This window comes from Pan paniscus, chromosome 14 (assembly GCF_029289425.2).
Source record: "Pan paniscus chromosome 14, NHGRI_mPanPan1-v2.0_pri, whole genome shotgun sequence".
Lineage (NCBI taxonomy): Eukaryota > Metazoa > Chordata > Mammalia > Primates > Hominidae > Pan > Pan paniscus.
In genome coordinates this window covers 101,121,166-101,133,455 of record NC_073263.2, presented here as the reverse complement: position 1 = coordinate 101,133,455, position 12,290 = coordinate 101,121,166, and the positions used below count along the sequence as shown (strand labels likewise).

Here is a 12,290-nt window from a genome sequence, read left to right as displayed (position 1 = left end):
GGCAAGAAGACAGTGCGATAATACGCTTTAAAATGCTCAAAGGAAAAAAAAATGCCAATCAAGAATCCTATATTCAGCGGGTAGACATGTCGAGAACAGAGCCAGTGTGCTAAGGCGGGTGAGGAGCACTGAGTTAACCCCCAGCGTACTGGCGTAGGGACTGTGTGTGCTCACCGCACCCGCTACTGAACAGGCCACAGACGCTGGCCCCCTCAAAAGGCGCCAGAAAAGGACCCTTCTGGACCAGCCTGGATCCACTGCCTGAGCTGCTCCTCTAGGGCGAGGGGTGACTCCCCTGTGCCAGAGGCAGCGGAGGAAATGGGAAAGCGGGATGCATAAGACTAGGTGGGTCCTCCCATAGGACATGGGTGACTGAAGAGTCACAGTGCAAGAAGACGTAAGAAGTTCAGACCCAGGCCGGGCACGGTGGCTCACGCCTTTAATCCCAACACTTTGGGAGGCCGAGGCAGGTGGATCACCTGAGGTCAGGAGCTCCAGACCAGCCTGGCCAACATGGTGAAACCTCGTCTCTATTAAAAATACAAAAATTAGCCGGGCATGGTGGCGGACGCCCTGTAATCCCAACTACTCCGGAGGCTGCGGCAGGAGAATCACTTGAATCCGGGAGGCGGAGGTTGCAGTCAGCTGAGATGGCGCCATTGCACTCCAGCCTGGGCGACAAAAGCGAAACTCCATCTCGGAAAAAAAAAAAAAAAAAAAAAGAAGTTCCAGACCACCAGGCCGGCCATGGTGGCTCACGCCTGTAATCCCAGCACTTTGGGAGGCTGAGCCGAGTGGATCCCTTTGAGGTCAGGAGTTCGAGAACAGCCTGGCCAACATGGCGAAACTCTGTCTCTACTAAAAATACAAAAATTAGCCGGGGGTGGTGGTGCACACCTGTAATGCCAGCCACTCGGGAGGCTGAGGCATGAGAATCGCTTGAACCCAGGAGGTGGAGGTTGCAGTAAGCCGAGATTACACCACTGTACTACAGCCTAGGTGACAGACCGAGACTCTGTCTCAAAAAATAAAAATAAATAAATAAATAAAGAAGTTCCAGACCAGGAGCCATACACTTAGTGTTTGAACCAAACTCTCTCATTACTGGTCATAGGACTTTGAGAATCCTTAACCTTTCTGACCCTGTTTTTTCATCTTTATAAACATGACACCCAACTTCTTCACATGGTGGTCAAGGGAACCAAATGAGACCATGTATGTGCACGCACCTAGGCGATGGGCAAGTGCTAGACCAGCGGTTCTCAAAGTGTGGTCCAAAGACACCTGAGGGGGTCCCTGAGACCCGCTGAGAGGGTCTGCTTGGTCCTCCCTTTCCCAACTAATATCTGCATCTGCATGAGCCCAGAATTTCTTTCAAATATTTCCTTCAAAACAGCTGATATGAGACTCCAGCTGTCCTTTATTAAACCAAAGAAATTTTCAAAAATATAAAAACCATGAGCCAATCTTCTCACTTTTCTTTTGAGAAGTTATTCATTAAAGTGTTATTTGTATTAAAAGTTAATGGGTTTGTTATTAAGTGAATATTTTTTAAATTTCTGGTTTAATTCCTCATGCCACAAAAATCAATAGATATAAGCAAAACATTGGGGGGGTCCTCAAATTATTTTTAGACGTGTAAACGGGTCCTGAGACCAAACCGTTTGGGAACCGCTGTGTTAAATGAACCGCAGGTGTTCTTCACCAGGCAAGCCGCCTCTCAGAGATAAAGATTGGCGCGTTCACGTTTGCCATTTGGGGGAGGCAGGCACTTTTGTTTCCTGGGGCTGAGTCCAGGTAACTCGACCTAAGGTGTGTACCCATTTTCCGGGTGCAACAAGGGCCCTCCCAAAGGGAGGCGCGGGCGGCAGCGACCTTGGACGAGGTCGAGCCAGCGCGTGGGAGGCGCATGGTGCTTCCGTCCGGCTGGGTTCCCGTGAGGGCTTGGGGAGGCCGCGCCCGGCCCGCGGGGCTGCAACAAGAGCCCACCCGCGGCGAGCCGGGCCGGGAAGGCGGGGAACGGGGACCTGCACTCACAGCCTCAGCAGCGCCGCCGCCGCAGCTCCGCGCGCCGCCCTCCGCAGCAGACGTAGCGCCATCTTCCCGATGCGCGCGCCCCGCCCTTTGCCTTTAGCCACGCCCACCCACATTCCACGCCCCCACGGCGACACCGCCCCCCCCGTCCCAGGCCCCGCCTCGCTCTGTCTTCGCCCCGCCCCGTCCCGCCAGGCACGCCACGCCACGCCACGCCAGCCACACCTCGCCAGCCACGCCCTCCTTCCTCCCAGCACCCGCTCCGCCCCGCGGCGAGTCCCGAGGTCAACTGCCCTCCCGGCCAGGGCTTAGGACCTTCGTCCCCGCTGTCATGGGGGACAGAGCAGAGGATCTGAATGGTTGGGGCCTCTTTGAGGGGCCTCTCTGGTGACCGAATCCAACTCTCTGAGCTTCTGAGTTTTTGAGGCAACTGTTGACAGACTGCGTTTTCCCAGCCAGAAGAGCCAACATTTCTAGGGATTTCTTCGCAGCTTTTGTTGTTAAAATACCGCCTAATACTTTGTGAGCCCCACCATGTGCATATCTTGGTTAGCAATTAATCTAGAGTGGTCAAAGTGAATGCAGGAAGGCTGCATCCTGGAACACACATGCCTGCAATAGGTCAGAGCAGCTGTTGGCACTCTCTGGGCAGGGAAACTGACAGCAGCTCTTTACTCTGCCCCCTGCAGGCCGTTCTGCAGCAGTGAGAACGCCGAGGCGTTAAAACAGGCTGGGCCCCGCCCCTGCCTTTTTTTTCACCTTCCCTGATCCAGCCGGCCTCCACCTGCCGACCTTCACCTACCCGGGCCCATGTTACCCCTTAACCATGTCTTTTCCTTGGCGCTCGGCATGTTTCTTTTTCAGCTGTGACTCCGTTCCATTCATGCTCTAGACTTACACCTGAAACCGTTTCTCAGAACCTTCCAGTGGAAGCTGACTTGTGCTCTTGGATGCAAAAAGTGGCCGTTTAAACAAACAAAAGCCTTTTCAGCCAGAGTGGGTTCCAAGATTTGGAAAAGTCCAGGTGACTGGGAACATGGATGCTAAACTTCTGCTGAGCCTAAGAATTATTGTTATATTCGATACCAACAGGAGAGACTGCTCAACCCCTTGGTGCCCTCCCCCAGCTCCCACGCCTGCTCCACCTCAGGCCTCGCCTGTCTACTCCAATTTGGTCACTTTCTTGTCACCACCTTAGTCCCAGCCAGTGCCCGGTCCAGCCATACTGAAGCCTGAGGCAAAGGCAATTTCAGTAACACCAATCCTGTCTTTAATTAAAATTTTGATATTTTGTTCATAATGAGATTTTTCCATTATCTTGGTTTTTAGTTTAGAATATTACTTTTTTTTTTTTTTTTTTTTTTTGAGACAGTCTTGCTCTGTCGCCCAGGCTGTAGTGCAGTGGCACAATCTCAGCTCACACACTGTAACCTCCACCTCCTAGGCTCGAGTGATTCTCATCCCTCAGCCTCCTGAGTAGCTGGGACTACAGGCAAGTGCCACCACTTCCAACTAATTGTTTTGTATTTTTAGTAGAGATAGGGTTTCACCATGTTGGCTAGGCTGGTCTCGAACTCGTGGCCTCAAGTGATCCATCCGCCTCAGCCTCCCAAAGTGCTGGGCTTACAGGCATGAGCCACCACGCCAGGCCAATATTACTTATCTTTTTTTTTTTTTTTTTTTTTTCTGAGATGGAGTCTCGCTCTGTCGCCCAGGCTGGAGTGCAGTAATTACTGAGACTTCTCCTTAAATTTTGCATCCCAGGCTGGGGCTGCACTCACCTCACTCAAGTCTGATTCTGGACATCATCATCCTTTACCTGGATTATTTCAAAGCCTCCTTGCCCCCATTCTTCCCTCCTACAATCACCCGTTTGCCATAAAACCTGGCTGACCTTTTAAAAGCATGACACAGCTCCTAGTTCCAGAGTTGACTTGCTGTGTGACTTTGGTCAAGTTTCTTAAGCTCTCTGTTTCCTCATCTATAAAATGGGGGTATAAATACCTCATCACCTCATAGGCTTGTTATAATGATAGACTGCGTTTACACATACATAGAGAGAGACTGCACACTTAAAATCTAAGCAAGTTCTCAGTAGTGTTAAATATTCCTCATTATTATTGTCATTGCATCACTTCCCTTCTTAAAACCCTTTAGTGGCTTTAGAATAAAATCCGAGTTCTTCCCCATGACCCTTAAAGCCTCACACAGTCTGGCCCCTGCCAGCCTCTCCAATTTATCTCCAGCCCCGCTCGTCTTCTGTCTGTGTTTTCTAAGTCCACGAGGCTCTCTCCCACCGTGGGGCCTTCACACATGCCGTTCCTCATCCCCAGAATGCTCATGGCTACACCTGCTCATCCTCCAGGACCTTCAGCCTACATGCCACCTCCTCACAGGGGCCTGTGCTAATAACCTAAAGATCCCCCACGGCCCCCCCACATCTATTTCACTGTCACAGTGCCTGGTCATCTCCACCACAATGTCGATATATGAGTTTGTGAATTTATTAGGTTGATGCCAAAGTAATTGCGGTTTTTGCCATTCAAAGTAATGGCAAGAACAATTTCATCTTATATGTATTGAATACCTGCCAGGTAGGATTCACTGAGCCAGGTGCTGGTAGCACAGCAGTGACAAGACATACAAGGTCCCTGCTCTCAAAAAACTTACAGAATTGAAAATAATGGCAAAACCCACAATTACTTTTGCACCGACCTAATACTTCTTTATTGTGCCTTTCCCCAGCAGTTCTCAGAGGGTGGGGTGCGATGGGATGACTAACATCTATCAGGTGGGCTTTGGGATGCAGTATTGTTGTTTAGGGGGCAGGGCTAGTGATGTGCTGGGTAGCCACCTTGGGAGAAATGCTGTTGGTGTCTTGACTTAGAAACACCTTCTGTAGGATGAGAGCATAACTTCTTTGAGAGCAGGGACCTTATATGTCTTGTCGCTGCTGTGCCCCCAGCACCTGGCTCAGTGATTTATACCCAGCAGGTATTCAATACATATAAAATGGTGGCTCACGCCTATAATCCCAGCACATTTGGAGGCCGAGGCGGGCGGATCACCTGAGGTCAGGAGTTCGAGACCAGCCTGGCCAACATGGTAAAGCCCTGTCTGTATTAAAAATACAAAAATTAGCCGGGTATGGTGGTGTGCGCCTGTAGTCCCAGCTACTCGGGAGGCTGAGGCAGGAGAATTGCTTGAACCTGGGAGGTGGAGGTTGCAGTGAGCTGAGATCATGCCACTGCACTCCAGCCTGGGTGACAGAGCGAGACTCCATCTCAAAAAACAAAACAAAACAAAACAAAATGTATATATGATGAAAATGTTCTACCAGCCTCATTACAGTTGAAAACTGCTGTACAACTAGTTATCCTTATTTAAAATGCCTTGGATCTAAAGTAGGTCCTACTACGTCTTATTTGCTAATTGGTTCAATTTCAGATTCTCCTGGAAGAAACTGTAGCTGTGCCCATTCTCACCAGCAATGGTAGGGGGTTGTTGAGTTTCTTCACAAGATTACTGACTCATGCATTTTGCTAATCAGTAGGTAGGTTAACAACTAACTGTTTCCTAATGCTAGTACATGTTAAAATAAAGTTTTATTAACTTTATCTACATAGTATGTGGGTGTCTGGAGGACACGTGTATTAGTCCATTTTCACATTGCTATAAAGAACTGACCGAAACTGGGTAATTTATAAAGGAAAGAGCTTTAATTGACTCACAGTTCAGCATAGCTGGGGAAGCCACAGGAAACTTATAATCATGACGGAAGGTGAAGGGGAAGCAAGGCACCTTCTTCTCAAGACGGCAGGAAGGAGAATGAACACAGAAGGAACTACCAAACTCACGAGTGAGTTCTCCAATCTCCGATCTCGAGAACAGCATGGGGGAAACTGCCCCCGTGACTCAGTGACCTCCACCTGGTCTCTCCCTTGACACGTGGGGATTTGGAGGATTACAATTCAAGATGAGATTTTGGATGGGGACACAGCCAAACCATATCAACATATTTCCAAATATGATAGAGAAAGGGATTCAGAGTTCCTCCTTTAGGACAGTCAAATCTGTCTTTACTCACAGCTTCCAAAACTGAAAAGTATCAATTTTCCAAGTGCATTAAGAGAGCATATGAAATTTAGTAGGGTGAATAATTCCGAGATTCACTATCCTGTTGAGTTGAGCAGTCTGGAAGAATAGGCACTTGGCAGAGACGTGGGAAAGAAGGATGGGGCGGGAGCATACTAGGGATAGGGAGCAGCCCCTTATGCTCTAGAGGTTTGATGTTTCTAGCCTACCCATTCTAGGTTTATGGGCGAGGCCCCTGAAATAAAATACAAACTAACAAAAGAAAAACATACAAATGTATTTAATGTAAATTTTACATGACATGGAAGCCTTCATATGAAAAGGAAGACCCAAAGAAAAAGTGAAACGTGTATTTTTTCATGCTTAGGTTTAATGAAGAGTGGACAGTTGAGGAGAAATATGATTGGAGGGCAAAAGAATCTGATCTAATGGTGATAACCTGGAAGGAACTTAGCAAGGCCTGTTTGCTCAGGCTCTTCTCTGTGTCTTCACAGACAAGGGTGTTCCTTTCCTTCACCTAAAGGTGGGGAAGGCACTTATCCAATGAGAATCTTATAACCGCCAGGCGCTGTGGCTCACGCCTGTAATCCCAGCACTTTGGGAGGCCGAGGCAAGTGGATCACCTGAGATCAGGAGTTCAAGACCAGCCTGGCCAACATGGCGAAACCCCCTCTCTACTAAAAATACAAAAAAATTAGCTGGGCATGGTGGTGCACCCCTGTAATTCCAGCTACTCAGGAGGCTGAGCCAGGAGAATCGCTTGAACCCAGGAGGCAGAGGTTGCAGTGAGCTGAGATCGTGCCACTGCACTCCAGCTTGGGTAACGGAGCAAGACTCCATCTTTAAAAAAAAAAAAAGTCTTATAATCTGCTTCAAGGAAGAAGGGGAGGAGAAAAGTCAGACAGACCTTCCTGCTTCTGCTGTTTTTCAAATGCCAAGGTGCCATATTTTGAGGAAGTGTGTCTTGAACCCTGTCAACCACAATAAAAGAAAATTTTTAAAAAAGTTTTGTAGAGATGGAGTTTCACTCTGTCACTGAGGCTGGAGTACAGTGGCATGATCATAGCTCACTGCAGCCTTGAACTCCTGGGTTCTAGCGATCCTCCTGCCTTGAGCCTCCTGAAGAATTGGAATTACAGGCACGAGCCACTGAGCCTGGCCAAACAACTTTTCAAAGAAGTCATCTGTGTAGTGAAAGAGGTAGACGGATAAATGGGGAAAGGATGGGTACTGTAGTCCATGGGTGTATGGGGGAACGGGTACAGAACTGCTGCAATTCCTTCTGCGTGAGGGGGCAGGGAACTGGGGGGCTTTGCAGAGCAGGGAATGGAGACCTGAAATGTGGTGGAGACTGAATCAGTGAAAGTTCAGAGGAAGAGTAGAGCAGGCAGAGAGAACACAGCAGGGATCCGAGGGATTGTCTGGGGCCAGACTGTAAATGACCTGAATGCTCAAATCTTAGCCAATGTGGCTTTCAACAAATACCGGTCCCCTGAAGAAATGAGTTACATTTTCACCACGTGGTTTTGTAGCTGTGATGATCTTGTAATTGTAATTGTGATGGTGAGTGAGTAAATAACTCTCACTTAGAAATATTTGGATTTTGTATTGGCTCATTTTTTGGCAAATAGGCACACCCAAGGAGATATTGGATGAAAATATCTAATCAACCTATGGTTTATCATAACATGTAAATAACTTTCACGTTTCAAGGAGCAGGAACGATTAGGAAAATGAAGCTGAATTCTTCTTTCGTGATCAACACCAAAGGCTCTTTATCAGAAGCCGATTTTTCCTTCCTTTTGGTGTCTGGCCGATACAGGTTATTTTCACCAAAGTTGAGTCTCAAAGGCTGAGCGGGACTGGTGTCACTGATTTAAGACATCAGAATACTGCACTTAGAAAGAGGCATATTAGAAGTTCTGTGGAATGATTTTTAAACAGTGGCACAGATAGAACTCCACTCTGAGATCATCCATCCCTCCTGCTGCTATGATACAAAACCCTCCCAGCCTCACCTCCTGGCAGAGTCGCCTTTGATAACACTGATGACTCTGTCTGGCCTCCTTGGGGAGAGAGGAGGGGACTGTCTCTCAAATTTAGGCCAAATACAGAATAACTAACGACCACCTTGTGGCCTTCCGGGCCGTAGCTTCCTTCTCTCTAAACTAAGGGAGTTCATCTACATGACCTCTAAATCCTTTTCTGATCTCAGCCCCCAAAGCTGTGCTGTAGCTCCCCCTAATGTCAGCAGGCGGATGGTTACCCCCACACGCTTCAGGCCTCTCCGGAGCCCCCTTCCCTGATCCCCATTCCCTGATCCCCCCTTCATTTTTTCATAGCACATCTGCTTCTAATTACTGAAGAATGTACTTAATATATGATGTCTCTGTTGAACATAAGACTTTTGGGGGAAGGGGTTTGGCCTGTTTTGTTCACCAATATATCCCGAGCACCTGAAACTGTGCCTGGTGCCTGGCACCTGGGTGGAGACCTAAAACATATTTGTTGAATTCAAAGTGTTGAATCTTGAGGCATCTTCTGCCAAATTTATTTTTTTCATAACTTCCCCCGTTGCTTTGCACTTACTTTGTAGGTTGGTCATTATCTTGTTCCCCAGTGCTGATTATTAATTCCTGTTGTTTTGTAGGTTGGTTGTTCTCTTGTCCCGCACTGCTGATTCTTAATTCCCTGGTGTGGTCGACTGAGTGATGGCCCCATAAAAATGTCCACATCCTAATCCCCGGCACCTGTGAATATGTTACTCTGCGTCATGAAGTTAAGGATGTGATGAAGTTAAGGATCTTGAGATGGGGACATTATCCTGGATTATCTGGGTCGGCCTAATGTAATCGTAGGTTCTTCATATTGATAAAGAGATAGGAATTATAGAAAAGGGCTGGGTGCAGTGGCTCACACCTATAATCCCAGCATTTTGGGATGCCGAGGTGGGCAGATTGCTTGAGCCCAGGAGTTCAAGGCCAGCCTGGGCAACATGGCAGAACCCTGTCTCTATTTTAAATTATAAAAATTTTAAAAAAATTCAAAGACTGCTTTTAAGGCCATTTGTAAGTCCAAAGTGACACTCTATGATTTACATGACCACAAATCCCTCTGTTGATGTCTGGTAGAACCAACAGGCTTTTGCTTTGACCAGAGCTTTCTTGAGTACAAGAGTTTCTAAAGACAGTAGCTTCAGTAACTTTTCAAGATGGACTTGGAATCCCTTATCTGTATGCTGTTTTAAAAGGGTTCTCCGTTAAAGACTTAAATGTAAAACCCCAAACTATAAAAACCCTGGAAGACAACCTACGCAATACCATTCTGGACATAGGAACAGGCAAAGATTTCATGGGGAAGACACCAAAAGCATTTGCAACAAAAGCAAAAATTGACAAATGGGATTTAATTAAACTAAAGAGCTTCTGCATAGCAAGGGAAACTATTAACGGAGTGAATGGACAACCTATAGATGGGAGAAAAATTTTGCAAACTATGCATTGACAAAGGCCTAATATCCAGTATCTATAAGAAAATTAAACAAATCTACAAGAAACAAATTAACAACCCCATTAAAAAGTGGGCTTAGGACATGAACAGACGCTTTTCAAAAGAAGACATTCATGCAGCCAACAACCATATGAAAAAAAGCTCAGCATCACTGATTATTAGAGAAATGCAAAACAAAACCACAATGAGATATCATCTCATACTAGTCAGAATGGCTATTACTGGCTGGGCGCGGTGGCTCATGCCTGTAATCCTAGCACTTTGGAAGGCCAAGGTGGGCGGATCACTTGAAGTCAGGAGTTCCAGACCAGCCTGGCCAACATGGTGAAACCCCGTCTCTACTAAAAATACAAAAATTAGCTGGGTGTGGTGGTGAGCACCTGTAATCCCACCTACTAGGGAGGCTGAGGCAGGAGAATCACTTGAACCTGGGAGGTAGAGGTTTCAGTGAGCTGAGATAGTGCCACTGCATTCCAGACTGGGTGACAGAGCAAGACCCTATTCCCACCAAAAAAAAAAAAAAAAAAAAAAAGGCTATCATTAAAAAGTCAAAAAACAGCAGATGCTGGTGAGGTTGAGGAGAAAATGGAATGCTTATATGCTGTTGGTGGGAGTGTAAATTAGTTCAGCCATTGTAGATGACAGTGTGGTGATTCCTCAAAGACCTAAAAACAGAAATACCATTCAACCCAGCAATCCCATTACTGGGTATATACCCAAAGGAATATAAATCATTCTATCATAAAGACACATGCATGTGTATGTTCATTGCAGCACTATTCACAATACCAAAGATATGGAATCAGCCTAAATGCCCATCAATGGTAGACTGGATAGCAAAAATGTGGTACATATACACCATGGAATATTATGTAGCCATAGAAGATAATGAGATTGGCTGGGCATGGTGGCTCATGCCTGTAATCCCAGCACTTTGGGAGGCCGAGGCAGGTGGATCACCTGAGGTCAGGAGTTCGAGACCAGCATGGCTAACATGGTGAAACCCCATCTCTACTAAAAATACAAAACATTAGCTGGGTGTGGTGGCGGGTGCCTGTAATCTCAGCTACTTAGGAGGCTGAGGCAGGAGAATCACTTGAACCCAGGAGGCAGAGGTTGCAGTGAGCCGAGATCACGCCATTGCACTGCAGCTTGGGCAACAAGAGCGAAACTCCGTCTAAAAAAAAAAAAAAAATGAATGAGATCATGTCCTTTGCAGGAAGATGGATGGAGCTGAAGGCCATTATCCTTAACAAACTAACACAGAAACAGAAAACCAAACACCACATTTTCTCACTTATAAGTGGGCACTAAATGATGAGAACTCATGGGCACACAGAGGGGAACAGCAGATGCTGGGGCCTACTTGAGGGTGGAGGGTGGCAGGAGGGAGAGGATCAGGAAAAATAACGTGTACTAGGCCTAATACCTGGGTGAAGAAATAACCTGTTCAGAAAACTCCCATGACACAAGTTTACCTGTATAACAAACCTGCACATGTACCCATAAACCTAAAATAAATGTTAAATAATTTTTTTAAAAACTTTATAAAAATAAAAGGGCTCTCTGCTCTGAATTGTTTAAGTAGGGATGCAGAGCATTATCACTGCCTGAAATTATACTATTAATACATATTTATGTTTATTGCTTGCCATTACTGTCATTTCATTTGCTTATGATCTGTTACTTCCATGAGGGTGGGAACTGACTTTACTTTGTTTGCTACTGTATTTCAATGCCTGAATTGATGCCTGAGACTCAGTAGGTACTAAATAAGTATATGTTGAATGAATGACTGAGAAGTTGACTAGTGATAAAAATGCAAGAAATTATTCAGCAACACTTTTGGCTACCTCTCAGAAGAAATAAATGATTGCAATCCATATGCAGTTTTAAATGACGAAAGTAGAAAAGCAAAAGCAAGCCATCTTGGTTTGTTAGTTGTGAGTGTCAAGAGGCAATTGAAAAGGAAACCTGTTGACATGTGAAGTTTGAAGTGGAAAAATAAATAAAAGAAAAATAAATTAAAAGGAGACATGTAAGCATGGGGGGTGGGCACAGGAGTTCTATCCAGCTTTAGAAATTGGCCCTTGGCTGTCTCTTTGCATTTCAAGTATTGGGGAAATAAAAGAGGACATGGGGCCATTATAAAAATCTATTAAGAATCTTGGGTTTTGGCCAGGCATAGTGGCTCACGCCTGTAATCCCAGCACTTTGGGAGGCTGAGGTGGGAGGATCACAAGGTCAGGAGATCGAGACCATCCTGGCTAACACAGTGAAACCGCGTCTCTACTAAAAATACAAAAAAATTAGCGAGACGTGGTGGCGGGTGCCTGTAGTCCCAGCTACTCGGGAGGCTGAGGCAGGAGAATAGCGTGAACCTGGTAGGCAGAGCTTGCAGTGAGCCAAGATTGCACCACTGCACTCTAGCCTGGGCGACAGAGTGAGACTCCATCTAAAAACAAAAACAAAAACAAAAAAAACCAGAATCTTGGTTTTTGCCTTACAAGTCAGTGGGAGAGGCCCCTGTCTTGGCCACTGTGTTAGTCCGTTTTCACACTGCTACAAACATGCTACCTGAGACTCGGTAGTTTATAAACAAAAGAGGTTTAATTGACTGACAGTTCTACATGGCTGGGAAGGCCTCAGGA

The 12,290-nt window shown here is 46.3% G+C and overlaps 1 protein-coding gene across 6 annotated transcripts in view; it reads right to left on the bottom strand.

Annotated features, from left to right (window-relative positions):
• The window catches only part of CLYBL (citramalyl-CoA lyase), a 295,682-nt gene extending 293,522 nt beyond the window's left edge, over positions 1 to 2,160 (bottom strand). For 5 of the 6 annotated variants that reach the window (XM_055096968.2, XM_034936912.3, XM_003832050.6 and 2 more), the window contains exon 1: positions 2,038 to 2,142. In XM_055096968.2, coding sequence (XP_054952943.1) covers positions 2,038 to 2,099 — 62 coding nt within the window. In that variant the 5' untranslated portion in view covers positions 2,100 to 2,142. Of the gene's footprint in view, positions 1 to 2,037 lie in introns of all 6 variants that reach the window. The other variant, XM_014347493.4, reaches the window with a different exon arrangement.
• Positions 2,161 to 12,290: the final 10,130 nt, after the last annotated feature.